Below are 20,347 nucleotides of genomic sequence, written 5' to 3' on the forward strand. Positions count from 1 at the left end.
CGTTAACGTGGTTAAATGTAAAAGAATTACTGAGAGTTTCACCATGATGTTCATTACATTTAAGTGGTTGGGATTGGTTCAGTCTGCATTTTGGACTGGAGAAGATGATGGGGTATAAATGGGGAAAATAAGGCTGTTATCTCCATGCTTGTATTGTAAGTTCGACTTCATGAGCTTTCCAATTAGAACGTCTGTACCCAAGGGCCCTGTTGTGGGTAATTGTTTTTAAGGATCGGCTGATACCCTGAAGACTGCTGTAATGGCACTGAATCTCTCCAGTATGTGCTCAGATTATTCTATTTACATTTATGGAAGCTGTTGTCTTCAGCTCATAGATAAACGTGTCATTGTTTGTCATCTGCTCTTTTCTCTGAAGTCACAGCTTTCAGATCTGTCCTCTGCTGCAGGGCACGCTGACGCTTGTGTAGATTAATTAAATGTCTACCATTATAGCTGAAAATTATTCAGGTGGAAACAAACAGTCTAATTGAATTTAGCTTGCCACCTCAAACAGTTTTTCCTCGCCACTTGATTTATATCCAAACACAGCTGGCTGCGTTGACTCTGTTTCTTATGACACGCAGTCAGAGCTGCGTCTGTTAGACCGGCCTCTGTGATTATATGATTTGTCAGGTACAAACACTCGTCAGCAGCTGTAGCCAGCACAGTCCTCTCAGTGAACAAAGCCTCTGTTTCCTTCTCGCGTGCTGCGCAGAGATTGTATTCAGACAAACCGCTGCTGGAAAGGTGAGTTGAAGTTTGTTGGAGTCACTATAAGGTCAGCTGTCAGATTAATTGAGGAGGGAAGGTGCGAGAGAGTGTGAGTGTATGAACAGTGGTTCCTCTACACGTGTACTCTTACAGGATTGTATAGGAATGTTGGCTGCTGAATGGCCCATATATGAATCCAGGCTGAAGCCATTGGCCTTTATATTGTTATTGGACTATATAAACTCTCAAATACTGATATCAGTACAAGCGTCAAACATCCAGTTTCAGTCAGGCTCCAACACGCTAGTTATTTTTATCTAGGCTCAGTATCATGGCTTCAGTTTAATTTTTAGATTAATAGCAGTGTTAAGAGCAGAGGGGGTTTGCAATTAGTGTGGGGGTCACATTACATAATTGTTGGCAGGTGTGCACTGGGATTCAGACAATTTGTGGGCTGTTCACCATATAATGTCAATAGCGGTGGAGCAGCACCTGCCCCTCCTTTCTCATCTCCACTGAGATGCCCTTGAGGAAGACTCTTAACCCCCAAGTGCTCAAGTGGAGCTGTTCATGTGGCCAACAGATGACATGATAGATTATAAGAATACTAAACTTCATTAATTTAGCACCTTTAAAGGCGTCGTTACAAAGTGGTTTACAATAAAGTAAATATAGATGAGACTGGTTGGGCAGCTCATAGGTGGCAATGCATGTAACTGAGTGAGTGTGACCAGAAATTCCTGCAAAAACAGAGTTTTAGTGAACCACATCCTAAATGCCTTAATGTTCCAATTAAAGCCGTGCATGAGCTACTTTTCTGCAGTACTACTTCAGTACTGTTAAATGCTTAATAGTGACATACTGTACCCTGATCATACCAACTGTAATGTGTCATTTTAATAAGGCAGCCATTTAAATGAGAAGAGACTGTACAGCAGAAATCTTTAAAGGATGTTGTTGTTCCATTAGTTCTTTCATAGTTGCAAAAATAATCATAACTTTTGTGGAATGTTATGACATTTTGACAAGTGTACTCCAGACAAGTATCTGTTGGGGAGGGTCGTGCTTTATCGTTATTAGACCAAAAGTATTGGTGGTATTTCCTGTTTTCCCAGAGATGTTAAACCATCATAATATGTGACAGTCCATTCACATAGTTGACCATATTAGTGCTCCATCAGTCAGTGTTTGGCACGAGTTGTAATGTTTATTCCGTGACACCAAAACTAAAATCCAGGTGTTCACAAGTACAGATACACAACACTGTGTGAATGTGAGGGATAATTTGAAAGCCTTGTCTGGCCTCATGGAGTCAGATCTAACAATCTGGCCCACTGGATGTTTTGTCCAGTGACACCCAGCTGTCCTGTTAGTCTGACCACAAAGCCTGACACCTGAATCCCAGAGGTGCTTTGATAGATGCCACATGCAGGAAGGGAGGATTATGAATGTAACGCAGGTTTAAAAGACACTTGCAGCCCTCCGCCTTGCTCGGCTGCCCCTTGTGAGCGCACTGAATCCAGCAGTATGTGTGTGTCAGCGAAGCAGCACGGAGAAACGGCACCGTGATCCCGGCGCTTCCCGTCCCTGATCAACACGGCCCAGCAGTGCCAGAGAGGGCAGGTTGTGAGCAATAGGAATGCTTACTCACGCTTTTCACATACAGTATATGAAAAGAGGAGGAATACAAAAGTAGGAAAAACTAAAACTGCAAGTAATCTGACCCAGTTTTTTCCCTCCTGGCTCGTGGTGCCGAGCTGGTGATGCAAGCAGTTTTTCTATTTCTGCTCTTGGTTTTAGATTGATCTCACTATGAAGTAAAGAGATGCATCTCAGGGGAAGCCTGGCCTGTTAATAGCCATTGTTTATCATCACCTATGCACACATACACAAGCTATTTTTTACTCATACAGAAAAGTGTATACTATAAGTTTTTTCTGCAAGAGGAAGAGACACATTTGCTATTTTAGGTTTTATATGCTCATTTTTCAACTTTAATCACCTCTCCATATCTTTGACTTTAACAGGTTAAGGTGTATAGTGCGTACGAAGGACTACTTTGTGAGAAATGTCCATGGCAGCTGCCTTTGCTTTAGGTTCTTGAAGGTATCAGGTCAGTCAAAAGGCTGCTGACTGACATGGTTCCTGGCCTAGATACACCATGGCTTGGATGCCTAGGCTTTCACATGCCGACCCCAAATTCTTAGTAATCCTGTATTGTGTGATCTTAAGTCCAGAAAAGGGGCTGAGGTTTAATGTCAGTGGGCGTTCAGACTGAAAATAGAATTGTGTTAAAGCAACACAGGGGGGCTGCGTTGGTGTGAGCCTGTAGCTTCAGGTACCAATGAGGATATGAAATGCGATACAGGTAGTACGCTGAGGAATATATCTAGGAGTTTAAGGTTGGCTGGGCACAAAGCTGTAATTTGTTCTAATAGAAACAAATGATCAGATTACTGGATTTGAGAAACATAAATCCACACCAGTTCAAATATGGTGAACTTCAACCCATGAATTTGCGCTGTTGACGAATTGCATTGCAAGCCGTCTTGACAGTGCTGACCTTTGGGGGGAGGCTGCCATAGGTTATTAGCTGTGCTGCTCCATTCACTTTCATTTAGTGTATACTCCCTCAGTAACTTTTGCTCTTTAAAACAGGACCAGCCAAAACCACATCATTTAACAAAAAACGGTCTCTTTCTGAATTCAAATTTAAAGCTCAAACCTGTTTTCACAACTTTATCAAATTACATATGCCTCCATGCTAACCACAGCTTATTGAATGGCGGTGTGGTCTCTGCAAAGGGCTCAGCACTGAGAAATAGATGACTATGAAGTTCATCAGTGGACAGCTGCCAACAATGGAGGTGTGAAGGGAAGAGTACCTCATTAGGAGCCACCTCGTCATAGTGGGGCAATTAGTCAGTTTGGGAGAAAGTGCTTTGAGCTCAGACACTGCTCAGCACTCTCCACCCACTGCATGGACTGATGTGGAGAACATGGGCGGTGAGAAGGTGGGAGTATCAATGTAATCATGGTTTTAAGGCTGTTCTGCTGCTTTTTCGTAAAGCCTTCATGTTAACGTTCAAAAAACTATTTCACTTCACGGTTTCATCTGTGAGTTTTATTTGAACGCAGATATCTGAGCTGCCAGTGTTCATAGTGCAGAATATGCCTCATTTTGATGAGCCCAAGTAATGTAAAGCTGATTCAAGACCATTCCTTTTGTCATCTCTGCTTCTCTTGCTTCAACTCTTAGATGAGAGGTTTCCAATTCTGTTTCATGTCCAATCAAACAACATCCATCAGGGCTTTGAGCCCCAGCAGGTGTCCTGCTTCAGACAGTGGTGTACATATTCGTATTAATGGTGTCAATCAGTATCGTAATTACCTCAGACCCACTGTGTGAACTAAAGGGAAATTTCAATGAGACGATAAGTCTGCATGACGCTCCCATAATATCACTTTCTGCAGGGAGCTGATTGGGTTCTCAATTCACCCATCATGTCAATCATGTTGATTTCTGGATTTTAAAGTTACATTTTTCACTTATTCTCTGGTTTGGAACAAAGTCTTGTCGTCATTTGTCATAATGCATCGTAATATTTTTCTGATTTTTGTCTTTTAAATCAGGGAGTAAGCGGCATTGAAAGTGGATGTACTACAGCCCATGATACAGTCTGATCATGTCTATTTTAGTATGTTTGCTCACACAGCCTTCTTAAGTCTTTATGTTAAGCTAACTGCCTGCTGCCTCCAGCTTCATAGTTTGTGTACTTCTTTCATTCCATTGTGGAATTTGTTAAGGCACTCTGTAGTGGATTGAATTTACACCCTCGTATCACTCAGACGTATATCTTGAAATGTCAAACTGTTTCTTTAAAGGGGGTGCTCTCCGGATTTAGGTCAACCAATCAAAGTGAGTTCTATTCAGCCTGTGAAAACAGTTGTATGTCTTCTCTGGCTTTGGGAGGAGCTTTCCAAATTCCATTCCAGTCACAAAATAGATCCAAAAACTCTTTCCAAAGCATCCATCCTTCCTCTCTAAGGCACGCTTCCCGTTTTCTTGGTGAGTAGATTCTTGACACCTTGCCTGTACATAGATTAACTATTAACTGCATTTTTCCATTTGACTGGGCTGAACATACGAACACGAGACTCCCCAATGAAAGAACAAACATATGAATCAAGTGATGCGTGCTGTTTCTGCTGATACACATTGATTATTTTGTGTGATGTTCACACTGCCAGAGTTTCCATTGCCATCAGGGGCACACGTGCAGGAAAATCCACAGAGCTGTCTGAGCTTCAGATAGAGGCATCAAATTTTCACTCTTCTGTTTTGAATCTCATTCTTTAGCCCAGCTCTTATGTGTCACCTGTCATTTCATCTTCCCCGAGTAGGCTTTAATATGTGGGAGATATGAGAGGTAAGGCAGACAGCAGTGGCAACAGGGTTGTTTGCATAGCTTTGGCAGAGTGTACAGACGGAAAACCCCAAAGCAAAAAACTCATCTCAAATATTTTATGAGCAGAGACACGGAGGTTATAAATGAATTAAGGAGCTTTGGAACTGGTCCAAACAGAACTTCCTTTTTTAAAAAAAAATTAAAAACTACTTGGAGTCAAACATTTTGTCTTTCAAGAGTTTTCTGTACTTTTTCAAGTACGGTTGGACATTTTATGGCTGTTTATTGACACTCTGAGGCCTCTGTTTGATGGGATAGTGTCTTTAGCTAATGCCCCACCCTGCTAACCTGTAAAAAGTACCGGCAGATACTTTTCTTTCCTCTGCTCTTTGAACCAGCGGCAGGGTCCAGAGTTGGAGTCCAAATCAGTCTCAAGTGCCTGTGAAAAGATCCCTATAGCCTTGTCAAAACTGGTGCTGCCAGTAAACAGACAGAGAAAAGAAGTAACTTATATGAAAGGACGCCTGGGGGCTTTAATCTGATTCCGCTGCCTGTGGCTGAGCCAGAGATGGGGTTGTTTTGATGCAGACATGGCTGACAGGGGAGATATAAATGACACTGACAGTGAATCACACAGTTGACATACTGCATCATACTTTTGTCACACTCATTGCTCTGGGACTTCACTGTTAGCAAGGGTTTTTTTTCTGTATATGCGTGTAGTCTGCGGTCTAGTGAAACTGTCACCTTAATTTACCTCTATTTTATGGGAAAAGTCTGTTGGCTGTTTTATCTGTGACACCCTGCAAGTATCAAACCTAAGTATTATAAATCAATGTTACATTCGCTGTTTATAGTAATTATGTCAAAGCCACACTGCAGGCAAAAACCAAATCTCTAGGTACACACAGCAACTAGTTTTAGTGGAACAGTAAATCTAGTAATGTATGACAACCATATTACAGCTCACTGCAACACAACACAGCACTTCAACACCAAAAAACAGAAAGACATTTGTATTTAGATGTAAAGTTCCCGCCATTGAATTAAATATAAGCCATAAGGGTTAAAGCCTCACATATGAATAATAGCCATGACGCATTAAAGTTGCATGGGATAGACTTTCCCATTATTCCTTATGATGCAGCCAATATCAATTAGAGGTCAGTGGCCACGGGAATAAAAAGACTGCAGTTTGCCTGTACAACCAAAGCGTTGTCTTTTCTTGTGTCCTCCAACAGTATGTATTTGACAGCTTTAACATGCCTCTGAGTGTTTTTAGGATCTTTGTTTTGGTTTTGAGGCATCCAGCTGTAATGTTTTGGTTCATTCTCACTTCTCTCATCCACCTCATTACCAGACACAGCAGGCAGCAAAAAAAAACAGCAAAAAACCTCTAATAAACCGACCACATACTTCCAGCCCAGCACCAAACAGCAGACAAAGTTAGCGACTGTGTGGTGAACACAGTGGAGCATTTAGCAGCTTAAGTGCAGTGGCATGCAAAAGTAGCTCATAGCTAAGTGAGTGAAAGATGACCTGATTTCTAAACAGTGTTAAGTTAAAGATGACACATTTCTTTGATATTTGATACCTGCATGCACTGCTCTTTCGAGGTCTATCCACAGATTTTCAGTGATGTTTAGGTAGGGGGACTGTGGGAGCCATGGCAGAGCCTTCAGCTTGCACCTCTTGTCTGTTGTGGATTTTGTGTCTAGGATCATTATTCTGGTGTAGAAGCCATCCTCTTTTCATCTTCAGCTTTTTTTTACAGACTGTGTGATGCCTGATTGCAGGATTTGCTGGTATTTTATTGAATCCATTCTTTCCTCTACTAGTGCAATGTTCCCAGTGCAACAGGCTGTAACACAAGCCCCAACCATGATCGATCCACCCCCGTGCTTGACAGTTGGAGAGGTGTTCTTTTCATGAAACTCTCCGCCCTTTATTCTCCAAACATACCTTTGCTCATTGAGGCCAGAAAGTTCTATTTTTTACCTCATCAGTCCACAGGACATGTTTCCAAAATACACCAGGCTCGTTTGGATGTGCTTTTGCAAACTTTGCTGAATTTTACTGACCATGAATTTTTTAGTGAGGATGCAGGAAGGTTTTCTTCTGATGAAGGTCATATTTGTGCAGGTGTCGCTGCACAGTTGAACAGTACACCACCACCCCAGAGTCTGCTACATCTTCTAGAGGGTCTTTTTTTCTTGGTCCTCCAGACCTCAACTTAGAGGAGCCCATGGCTGCTTACTGTTGGAATTAGGTTTGAGGTGTCAGAGTATTTATAAAGCTTTGAGATTTGCATTACTTGACCTTTCCTAACAATGACTGAGCAAGCCATAGCACTAACAAGCTGAGACCTTGGTAAAAGAGAGAGTTCAGATCTCTTATGGTGTCCACGCTTTAGCATGGTGCTGTTTCTCATCTACTCACATAAATATTCAAAGTAAATTTTGATGCCACTGTGCCACATACGTCCCTCGGGAGTTGGTGGAGACAGAGCAAATAGGAGATGAAAATCGGACTGGTATTTGTTGAGTGGCAAATGTTTGCAAACACATTCACCATACCCACTTTAAAGGATGATAATGATAATATGTGAGTATTGTTTTAAGACTTAAGACTTGGACCTATACTGTACTTCTGTAATGCAAAGCAACAATGAACCACCTCTTCCACATGGCCAGAGGAGCTTAAGATCAGTTGACTACAGTTGTGCACAATGCTGCTTTCTTTCTCATTGAATCTTTGAACAGCGTGCAGAGTCTTTGTCAACATGTGTTTGTCACAAGTGGGACTTAAAAGCACATGGGCTCAAAAAACTACTCAGTCATTGTTTGAGTGCTTGTTGTTGCACGTCTGTCCTCATTTCCTTGCAACACTGTTTAAAGTCAGACTGTTTTTGAAACAAAGCAAAGCAAAATGGACACGTCCCTCATAAAACCCACCCCTCCCCCACAACTATCTCTATTATCCTCCTGTTTGTCAGTTTTCATAGTAAGACTATAAAATGAGGAGCAGGGAAAGATAACGTCGACATAAAAACAATCGTTTAAATGTGCTGCTTATCGCCTCTCTGCATATGGAGCTGTAGAATGCATGAGGGATGGGAGTGAATATATCTCACCATCTGCATTTGACACATCTGCTGTAAATGATATGGGATTGTGGAGGAAAGGGAGTGATGTGATACACGACAGAGGTTACAAGCGTTGGTGAGTCATATCCTTTCTGCTCCTGTTGGGCGACATTTTCTAAGCAATAACTTGTCAACAGTAAAAATCGAGCCCATTTGGAAATGGCTCTGAGACAGTAGCTGCTCTTGTAACTAATTAGGGAGGATGGGATGGAGAGTGTGGTGTGGAAGGATTCTTCATGGTCAGTTATTTGCGTCATTGCTGAAGTACGATCTCTTGTGATGAGACCTGTGGATGTTGACCCTCCCAACACCTGAGGAAACCTGAAGAAACCAAGAAAATTTGGTCTGGGTCCTAGAAGCTGAGTTCATTATTTAGTTCATTACCTCACTCTTCTGTATTCCATGCTCCGCTTCCTCCTCTTTCACACTTAATTTCCTCCATTTGCCTTTTTACTCCGTCTTTCCCTCAACCCCTCCTTCCTTCTCGCTGTGAGCGGAGATGTCAGAGGCATTTGAAGTCTCTGCTTTTTACGGGGCTTTTTCTGCCTCCTTCCTCACCAGTCCTAGATTGGGATGCCTTGGGTAGAGTCAGCAGCCCTGGACTTCAGTCAGAGCTTACTTCTTTATTAGTGGTGAAAGCTGCATCACAAGATTAAACTGTAGTCTGTACCATTCTGTAAAGTCCTTTCCCAACTTCTGAATCCTCCCTCAGGCAGCATTAAACACACAGTCTGATAAAAAGGCATCTCCACTTGGGGCAGGTGCAGTTTTCCCAACTTATATATCATTATGTATCACTATGTAACTCTAATGATGTGTTGAGGCAGGTGTAGCTGCAGGCTGTTTTTGCACCAGCAGGCACTCTGCAGCGTGTCCTCTTGACACCCCTAATGCAATCATATTCCCACAGTACATGGAGATAACATCTCAAAGTAATGACCTCGACATCTGTGACTACAATAATAGACACATTATTACCTTTTGTGCCCTCATAACTGACATTTGCTGCATTTTGTGGGAGACAGAATTTTGCTCCATGCCTCAGTATAATTTCAAACCATCTGGAGAGAGCTTGAAATGTGAGATTTCACCATTAATTCTGTTTGGTTCCACTTTTCACTCCAATCAAGGTCTTTATAGTTACATAAATAACAACAGTGCCACCCTAACCCTAACCCTCTCTCAGGGCATAGGGCCTGCCTCACTCTTGGCTACATTTATTTAACTGTCAGCATTTTACAACTGCTACTGGAGGAGCCAGTGTTCCTCTGTCGTATATCCTCTCTCTCTGAAAAATACAACCAATAGTCAATAGTTCCTCCCTAACGCTTAAAAGTGCATTGTTAGCAACTGTCCCCCGAAGTTGTGATAGTAGATTGGCCTTGAAAGCCACATCTGCAACCTTACTGGCCAATGAGAGATTTACTAATAAGGAAAAATCTTATCATCCCAGTAAATATATGAAAGAAAATAATGTGGAAACATTCAGTTGCAGAGCAAACAGCTTTTGCATGTCTTAATCTTTCACCTGTTTTGGCCCTCAAGCTGCTGAACCTTCTCAGTTTCGTCTTTCTCCTTTTGGATTCCCAATTGCCTCCCTGCTACACACACACACACACACACACACACACACACACACACACACACACACACACACACACACACACACACAAAGCACACAGCACACAAAACAATAGGCCTGTACTCCTTTAAAAGAGAATGGGCTATTGGACTATACTGAGAGCTTTGAAGGGCAAATATGTCAAACCCACAAACCCCTCAGGCCTTTGGAAAGGTGAAATGGTAATGACTGCTTTCGAGTTCAGCTTCAGCGATAGTGATGTTGATTGTGTTCTGTTATATTTGAAAAGAACAAGTGCCTGCATACTGAGAACTCCATGCATACAGTTTTCACAGGAACATTTGGATTCAAATAGCGTTGTCATCAAAGAGAACATGTCTACGTGTTGTTTGTCCTGCTACTGTTTACTCTTCAGAAATCATTTTGAGCTACACTAGCAGGGTGGCTCCAGGGACAGCAGTATCAGTCCATCAGTTCACCACTTCGGTCAAGACTGAAATACAGTATCTGAGTCACTGTTGGATGGATTCATTCATTCATGGTCCCCAGAGGATGAAACCTACCAACACTGGTAATTCCTTCTACTTTTCCTCTAGCACCACCATGACGTTGACGACCATGAGACTGCCGATGCAATTTGATATAGATATTCACAGTGCCCACATGATGAATCCTGATACCTTTTCCAGGGGTTTCTGGCAGTTTGGCAGAAGACAAACAGCGAAGAACATCAGTTCGATGTAAACAGCGATCCTATGATTGGGATAGACGCTGTGCCAAGAGAACACAGACGATTGGCAAAATGTTCTTCTACTTAGAGGCCTGCTGGTTTTCCAGATTTCAATAAAAAGTGACTGACCATAATACCTGTTTCACAATTCAGGACATGGTCCACAGCCCAAACTTTGGTGCACAGGCAAAAAAAAATCCAATAACAAAATTGAAAGGCTTTTTATGCTCCTTTTATGGTAGTGCAATTCAATATCATGTGAAACCACTTAATGTGGATTACAACTGAAGCCCATTTTAGAGCTGACGAGTGAACATGGTGGGAGTGTCTGCAGTGTGTGTGTGTGTGTGTGTGTGTGTGTGTGTGTGTGTGTGTGTGTGTGTGTGTGTGTGTGAGAGTGTGTGTGTGTGGCTGGAATAATAGACTAGGATTTAGATTGGATGTAATGATGCGAAGCAGAAAACCAGTGGAGGACTCATCCCCACTCCACTTTGTCAACTGCTAATATTTGAAAATGGAAGAGAGATGCCGAGCTGTGAATTAAAAAAATCACACACACCAAGTTTTTACTCAGCCTCTCCATGTGTATAAATACACACACTCAACTGTAGTGACTCGCACAATGTCACCAACCAGCCCAGGTCGCAGGAACAGTATCACTGATGGTGGTGTATCGGCTCATTTTCTCACATTGATGCCAAATAAATAATCATTTGTCGCTCATCTCACCTTTCTTCATAATAGTTCAGCCTCACATTAACCTCTGACCGCTGAGCCTTGATCGTGCGGCTCTGAAAATTAAACTTATTGTCAGAGCCATGCTGTTGTGACATCAGCACACCGATCTTCCTCCCACACATACCACACAGTCTGCAGGGGTCCACTGTAACTGGCATGTCAGAGAGCCTCTCTGCTGATATTAGCCGACATCTGACCTTTCATGAACACACAACCAGAGCCCCGCTGCTGTGGGAGGTTGGCGAGGCTGTCTGACAGCAGTTTCGTCTAATGAGAGGGGCCCTCTCAGCAGAGCCGGTGTCAGTCCTCCACAATAACCACGCAAAACCCCTACACACCTCATTAGCATCATGCTAATAAGCCACTCTGCAGAGGAAGTCATGGAGACGCTAGAATGGAGTGGAAGGAGAGATGGCATCTTTGCAGCCATAGCAAAGAATTCTTTAGCATCTTAGGAATGTGTGCTTTTATGTTTTTTTTCCTCACTGTTTTGGGTTCATCTTGAATCTAAAATTGACAAACCACCTCACTGTGACCTCGCAAAGCTGCGCTCAGCTGTTGTTAGCAAGAAGTAGTTACCACACATCCATTGGAAATAGCTAAAAGACTGGCTGCCTGTTTCTTCATGGCTCCAGGCTCTATGCTAAGCTATGCTAACCACGTCCAGACCACATACTGAACACACAGACATGAGGGTGATGTAAATCTTTTCACGTCACTTTCGGAAAGAAAGCAAATAAGCATGTTTCCCTAAAAATGTTTACTGTTCCTTTAACATTTGACAACGTTTCAGAGCTTCTCGTTCGTATTCTTCAAAGTAAGGTGTTGTTTGGGATGCGTCTTGAAACTCAGGCATTGTACCATCACTGGTGTAGAAGCATTTCAAACAGTCCCCGGTCCCACGATCCCTTTACAATCCCAGATGTCTGTGGCCTGTTTCATTCTCAAAGGCCTCTTTTTTGGGAGGTTATGCTTGTTTCCATAATAACTTAGTTACTGAGACACAGCATTTGGATTTTAATGTGACCATCTCAAGAGTGGCTGGAGCTTTAGTGCACCCTGAGCCTCATTTGCACTTAAATTTTATGAGATTTAACTCACTTTCTTTTCCCCAAGATGTCTCATCTCGTCCTCTTTGCTCTTCCTAAGCGTCTTTACCTCAGTCCTCCCTCTGTCTCTATATTCATGTCTCCTCCATCTCCGTGTCCCTGGTTTCTCAATTGTTCTGATTCCCTCATCACCACAGCACTGCTTTGTTCTTTAACTTTGGAGGGCCTTCACATCTCCTCGCTTTGTGAATGTCTTCAGTTGGGGGGAGCGCAGCTTCACGTTGGATACAGTCTGTATGGAGAACAAGCCCTTGTTAATTTCATTGCTCAAGGGAGCATGCTGTGCTGAACAAGCAGTATAGCAAATCAGTCCCTTTCTTTTCATGTTGTCTTTTTTAAAGGGAGAGTATACGTTCATATTCCAGATAAACAACTGGTCTTTTATTTATGTATTTTATTAATTAATTTGGTATTTGCAAACCTTGATCTCTCATAATTGTGTCTATCCTGACTTAAGGGCCATGTTAACGCTGCACCCACCATGTCCTTTGTTGAAACGTGATTCCAGCAAAACAGGACAAGCTGGACAGGCTTCCCAAAGCTTTTCAAATAAGCTTAAATAAGAGCTCAAATAGGAGTCCAAACAAAAGCAGAATACCGGATTAGCAACTGCAGCTAACTACACAGGGATCTACCTCCGAGGTAACATGCCAGGTAGCCAGGTTAGCTGCTTGGTTAGCCAGCTAGCAAACGACCAATTCGTTATCTTATTCTTCCAAGATGTACCCAGACAGCAACGATCAAAGCCAAAAGTTCTTTGACAATGGTTTGACACTTTTGGAAGTGTATATATTCATTTCCTTGCTTAGATGTGATGGTTGATATCACTTTGATGTGTGTATGCTAAATATGAAGCAACAGCCAGCAATGGTTAGCTTAGCGAAGCACAAATACTGGAAACAGGGGAACAGCGAGCCTGGCTTTTCTCTGGTTTCATTCTGTCTTGTCACAAAACAAAAAAAAAAGTGATAGATGTTGATGATAGAAATCGTCTTTCAGGCAGCTGCAGTGAGGCAGAGGAGTCCCACAGGTTCAAGGTTTCCAGCTCTCTTTCTGAATCATCTCTTGTTATCTCCATAGGGGCCACAAACGTAAGCATGATGAAGCCAAGGAGGAGGACGACGACGAGAAGAAGGAGGAGGCAGAGGAATCCGCTGACGAGTCTTCTAAGGACTCCAACGAGGAGGAGGGTGGCAGCAGCTCCGAGGCGGACGAGATGGCGGCTGCCTTGGAGGCAGAGCTCAATGACTTTATGTGACGTGACAAATGAAGGGACACAGTCACAGGAAAAGGACAGCAAAAGAATCAGCCGCAGCCCCCGCCCCCCCAGTCCCATTAGTGGTACCTAAAAATCCTATTTTTCTGCTTTGGAATCAGTGTGTACTTAGGATGTATGAGCCATGAGTGTGTGCTGTAATAAAGATGAATGTCCTGTACAGAAATGACTTGCTGTGTAAATAAAGGCTTAGATTTTTTTTGTAGCATTGATATATGGCCTTTTTGGCATAAAACACTTTGATGTTAACATTTTATTGTAAGATAACAAACCATAGGAGACATGACGTTTGATACAGGTTTTTGTTTTACTTTTTTCTATTTCAATTTTTATATCGATGAAGAAAAAAAAAAGAGAAGTGATATTATGAACCGTACACTTCGCTGGTCGTTCATGCCAAAGAGTTTGGAATAGGTTTGCCAAGGCGTGCAGCTAAATATTTTCCTCTGGACTTTCTTTTGGCATCAACAGTTTTTTAGGGTCATAAATGCTACCAGCCGATCTAGACGTTTGAATGTGTTTTCTGGAGTCACTTCTTCCTCCTCATGGTGTTCATACTTTTGATAACATAATGCCTGTCAGTCTTTGTGGTAACCAGCCCTGGGGTGCGCTACCACCGTGAACCAAATCCAGCCGAACTCCCAGTTTGTGTTAATTTCCATGTGGTTCATAAGTGTCGTCTCACCTTGTCGCCCCTATCCACTCGCTTCTTCTGTCCATATTGTACAGTTCAGAACGGCAGACACTCACTCAGCCTCTGCTTATTTACACTGGAGCTTATACCTTGTGAAGCCCTGTTGCCTCAAAGGGTAGGTTCGCCCAAATTACTAAAAAAAAGGGAACATACATACACACATTTGCCTTTAGTGTTATCTAATTAATGCAGATGTTGTTTTTTTCTGCCCAGATTTTGACTTAAACATCTCTGAAGTTCAGCCAGATTCAACTCTTTTGTCAGGGTCCTCGAGTAAGGATCTATTCTAGCACTTGGCCACCAGGTGTGTCCGAAAAACTAGATTTAAAAGATTCAAGCCCAACATCTCTCTCTGGAATCATCGTCCCTGTTGATCCATGATCCAATAAAGGCCCTCAAGTGTTTTCATTGGAACTAACTCTGCAGTAGCTCCAGTGAAAAGCTTTGACAAGGGTTATCCAGAGTAATGGGCACATTTGATTCTACAGAGAGACTCTTGAATTCAAATATCTGCATGTTAGATACCACTAGAGGTAAGTGGGAGAATAGTTTTTTTGGTAAGTTGGGAGAACAGACCCTTTAAATCTGCATGAGGCAAGATGCTTGTACAGTATAAAAATGTCTGAAATTAGCCCAAATGAAACATCATCTGTCCAGAGGAGGCAATAACCTCAGTTACTGGCAGATAGAGCAGGACTCACCAGCATCTCATCCCTTTGCTGTGCTTTGGTTTAAACCAGCCTGGCGTGTTTCACTGACATCACACATTACAGGATGTCTGTGTATTGAAGATCAAACGCCTCCATCTCACTGTCTTTTCACACCACCACCATGCAGAGTTGCCTCGTGACACTCTAATGGAGCATACAGTATATGTTGTACCAAGGCTGCATACATTCATTGTTAATGTTGGCGTCTCTCTGGAGTCAAACCCACACCTCTGAGTCTGTGTTTGACTCACTCAAAAGAATTCTGAACGGTGAAAGATTCGTCTGCCACACAAATAATAGCTGCCCTAAGGCAGGACAGCAGATGTCTGTTTGAATCTCTGCCCACTAAATGGTTTACCCTCACCTTCACCTACCACACCTGACACAGCATCACGATGCTGCTTTCACCGTGGCACTCATGCCCTTTTGTTTGTGTTGATGGTTTTATCGTGCGTTTCAACCCCACATCTGACATGTCAAGTATTTGTAAAGTCCATTTCCTACTTCGCCCTGAGGGAAAAGATACTTTCATTAAATAAAGATGTTTCTAAGTAACACAGCTGGATTTAGTGTTGTTCTTTTGTACATCCCAAAGAGGATGGCATGCATGAAAACCTCTCTGCATCCACTATTCCCTGATCACGAAATCATACTCAGCCCGTCAGCCTCTTACTGCCTCCTCATTGCTGGGTTTTAAACATCAGAATCATAATGTGTGTGCCGCTATGAGACTCCCACCAGGACACGCTACTCAGTTAATGGGCTCTGTGTCATGAAAACCATACCAGAACCATTAGGCCTTGTTCCATCTTGCCGCTTGGGTTGATACATGTGCAGCGAATGTGTTGCAACCTGCAAAGAACCTCTTATGTTTTATTTCCTTGTTATTACACTGAGGCAAGCGGCTTCATTATTGGAGAGAGGACGAGTCATCAGTTTGCAAATTTTTTTTTTAGATGCAGGAAGGAAAAGAAAGACTGAAAGAATAATATCTGCTGGGGAAAAGCATGCCATTTTGATCTGAACTGTCTTTTCTTTAGGAACAAACACAATGGGATTTTGTATTCAAAGTCAGGTGTAGCCTAACCCAAATGCATCCAAAAGACATCGGTTATCTTGTCATTCAGTCAAAGCGAATCATCTTCCAGTGTGATGGTGGTTACACAGGACGCAGCGCGATAAATCACAGTCATAAAGTTTTTAAAGGCGCGACTCAAGCGGTTCCGTTGTGTCGCTCGTTTCTTTCCCAGAACGCCTGATGATCTGCTGTCTTAAAAGCCAAAGCAAACAGCGCTGAACAGAGCTGTGTTTTCCTCCAGGGTGAGTTCTTCTCATAGAGTGCTTTGAGTCCACATTTCAATGTAAGTAAATGTCAGTTTTGCAGCTGTTTTGTTTATGATGCACGGAGGTGCTTCAGCATATACCACTAAAATAACTTATATGAGAACTCATGATCTAAAACAAGCGTGACCTCTGTTCAATCAAAAACTCAACAGCCCACAAACCTAAAATGATGTTATTTTTCCTACCTGGTGTGAGGCCAGTTGAACACATTTTTATTGGCAAACGTTTTTATGGGTGTCATTGGGGGGAGCATCAGCTGCGGCGTGCTGGGAATAAATGCTGTGACACCTGGGCGGCCGTCATGAGCAGCGATAACGACAACTAGTGGCTGAACACAAAAAGATAAAAGCGCCACCTACAAACACTTCCACGGGCTGCTTCCAGTGGATAATCCGACATGGATGCATCAGAGCGTTGAAAGAGCTGTCAGCTGTGTTGGAAGTGCACTGCGATGTCCGTGCTGCAGCGAATCTAAAATGCACAAAATGAGCTCAAAGCAATCTTCCAAAATAATCAAAGGGAAGCAAAACGTGGGTGTGTGGAGTCTCTGAGTGACTGACTGCTGGTGTTAAGGAAGAAAATGGAGCTGTGCTTTGATTTTTGGTTTTAATATAGAGACTCAAACGACAATTTGCTTTGCTTGGTTACATATGAGTTCAAAATCAGACAGGAGGCTCCATCATAATCCACTGGCATACCTCCATTTTAAACCAAGCAGCTAGGCTCTCCCTTCAATGTCAGCACTGTCAGGACAACATGTTATTCATCAATACTGCAAATGCGCATATCTAAGTTTGCCAAAGTTGATCTGCGAGCTTTGGGAAAAGCTTGTTTGTGGACTTTGAGATGAAAGAAGTCGTGTGCTTTATTTTGAATGAATCCACGCTCCTGCAGCGGTTTAGTAAGATGCAGACGAGGCTGCAGATCTTTCATCACTTTCCTCCAGACGTCCTATGCTAAAGGTTGGCCGACATGAAAAATGCTTTCTTCACTGCTGAGTGACAGCTGCTCCCACTGGTACCTTCCCAAGGATAAACCTTCATATCTCTGATCTTATCTCTGCTGAGCCTGATATTTCTCTTTTGACCATGAAGCCAATGAGAAGCTTCGGTATGAATGGCACATGTGGTCAGATCTCTGCTCTACTTGCAGTGTGTGTGTATGTGTGTGTGTGTGTGTGAGTAGTTGTGCTCAGGGCTGATACAGTAGGACGAGACTGAGTCTGGAGAGAGGAACCAGTCCTGATGAATGTCGTCTTTCTTTGAAGAAGCAGAAAGGAACCCTCAGGGTCTGTTAGCCATTTCTGTGACCTTCTGCTGGCTACCCACTTTAACAGAGGTGTCAGCTGCGATGTGATGGTTGTACTGCAGCGTTACCCTCCATGATGTGCTTGTTTTTGTGGTCCTGAGAGGTGAGGGTGCACGTGAAGACAACAAATCACACTGAGATTATAAGCAGCTATGAAAACAGGATGTTCAGGTGTTGTCTTCATCCTCTCTCACTCTCAAATCACCAAACATACTGTTGCTGCGGTGAACCATATTTCTTTCCTCTTTGCAATAAAACTCGACTGATCATCATCTCTTATACATAAGGATCAATTTGAGCAGAGCATAATGAATATTGTAGCGCATCACAAGCAGCAGTTTTACTGTGTAGAAACAGGAGGATGTAATAACCATCATTTTCATGATCATCCATACTTCCACACAATATGCACCTCTATACACTGACGGATAATAATCAAGAGCTGAGTAATAATGATATTCATCGTCCCGATCATCATTATCATTATGACTGCCATCATGATAATTAACATCTGCCATTATCATCAGCCCCGTTGCCAAGTTATTAGTGACAACTGAGAGGAATGGGCGTCAGAAAAAGGGTGTGTGTGGAGGACGCACAGAGAGAAGAGTCCTCTGCTTACCTTCCCTGTGTGTGTGTGTCAGTGCCGTGTTGCCAGACTTGGTGGCCACTTTGGTTAGCTTCTATTAATCGGCAAGGCGAACATAGTTTAGGGAGGTTTGTGATCATTTGGGCTACTTTCTATCCCAAACACCTTGGCGATTTTTACATCTGTTCATTAAAATAAATGAAGGCTTGTTCTGTTTAGTGTAACATTTTCAGAAAAACTGGTGGAGATAATTTCTCATTACTGGAATTGCCTTTTGACTTGCATGTTATATTGTTATTAAGTGAAATGTTGTCTAAATGTAAGCATATTTGTAACCTATTTTAACCTAATGTCATTGCACCCCACTTCAAAAAAAAAAAAAAGCTCAAAACATGATATTTATATGGATTAAAGTAGCTGATAAGTGGGAGCCACATAGTACATCATGTTATACTGCAGGTCATTCATAAGCCAGGTTTCCATCCAAATGTAGTGTAAATTTTAACAGAATTTCCAGATAATTGGCAAAAGAAAATGTGATTTTTTTTTTTTTTTCATTTACTATTGTCATACAAATGTTAGGAGAAGAGGGTGCAACAATATGATGTAATTAAAAGAGCTCCACTCAAACATGGTACTCATAAATGTGAGATTTGTGTTAGTTTCATGCGTGACTGTGAGGGATTGCATGCTCTTCATCGCTCCTCACGGCTCTGATGCTACTTTTCATCACTCCTGCAGAGCAGCAGCTTCAGTGAACGTTTAAGTCACATATTTTGTGTTATGTCATAATTTATTTGCTTCCATCGCGCATTGTCACATTTAGTTCTTATCGATGCACCAGCTCTTCCACTTCAGCCAAACATTAAATTTATTTATGTTTTTGCCATATTTTAGAGAAACTGCACATAAACCAAGCGGATGGAAACATATGTATGATGCAGGTAGTTTTTCCTTATTTATGGGATCTGTCAGTAGATGTGACCATTGCTTTACCCATCACAAGACTGTGGAGCATCCATGTGTTTTATAGTGGATTTCCACATCTTGAGTCATGCAAGTGCATCTTAAATGTGAAACAAGGTGAAGAATAATAACAGGGCTGAGATCAAAGGTTGGCCAAACCTTTCACACCTTTCATTACCGGAGTGCAGACATGCAGCAGCTGTTAGAGTACAGTATGTAGGGCAGCAGGGGGAGGTGACAGTGGCTGTAAATCAGTGAGAGCTTCCATTAATAAGTGAATGAAGGACTGATTTTAGCAAGTCATTACAGGACCCAGCATCCACAGTTATTGACTCTGCTAAATACGCGTGACTTATCATGAAAATAAATGAGGCAAACCTGCCCGTACACTTGAGATTAGAGCATCATTTATTTCATTTTGAATTACCAATAAATCCAGTAAATCCCTTTTTAGGTTACAGGTTACTGTGAGCATCAAGAGCTGCGACAAATGAGCAATGGCAACTTGACTGGATTGTTTCCAGCCATGCCATCCTTCAAAATCTTTGAAATGATTTTACTGGAAAGTCCTTACACAAGGTCCACAAGCATGACAATCAGTCATCCTCTGTGCAAGTTACCAAGATAGATAACAGCATGAGCTCAAAGCTGCATAATGGAACATGATAAATCAAGTCAGACTTGTGATTTCAGTGCTCGAGGGCATGTTCAGAATAACAGATATGTCCCTGTTCAGAGTAACTTTAAGCCAAGGCAGAGATTGACTGGCAGACTGAAGCCCACTTTTAAAGCAGGTCAATAAAGTTACGGATAAACTTGATTTTTAATAGGTTCCAGAAATAAATGAGTGCCACTGTTTTAATAAGATGTGTAAATGTAAGAAATGTAGAGCTGATAATTGGGCCAGGTCAGTGCTAACCATCACCCGCTGCTAGCAGTGTCCTATTGTTCTCGTTCAGTGGGGACATTAAATTGAGCCTTTTTTTTTATGGCCTTATGCTTTAAAGGAATAGTGTGGCCTTTTTTTGAAATACCC

The 20,347-nt window shown here is 42.3% G+C and overlaps 1 protein-coding gene across 2 annotated transcripts in view; it reads left to right on the plus strand.

The window, feature by feature from the left end:
- The window catches only part of ctdp1 (CTD (carboxy-terminal domain, RNA polymerase II, polypeptide A) phosphatase, subunit 1), a 63,102-nt gene extending 47,443 nt beyond the window's left edge, over nt 1-15,659 (plus strand). For both annotated transcript variants that reach the window (XM_076754572.1, XM_076754574.1), the window contains exon 13: nt 13,505-15,659. In XM_076754572.1, coding sequence (XP_076610687.1) covers nt 13,505-13,682 — 178 coding nt within the window. In that variant the 3' untranslated portion in view covers nt 13,683-15,659. The remainder of the gene's footprint in view (nt 1-13,504) is intronic.
- The last annotated feature ends 4,688 nt before the right edge of the window (nt 15,660-20,347 follow it).

This window comes from Chaetodon auriga, chromosome 17 (genome assembly GCF_051107435.1).
Source record: "Chaetodon auriga isolate fChaAug3 chromosome 17, fChaAug3.hap1, whole genome shotgun sequence".
Lineage (NCBI taxonomy): Eukaryota > Metazoa > Chordata > Actinopteri > Chaetodontiformes > Chaetodontidae > Chaetodon > Chaetodon auriga.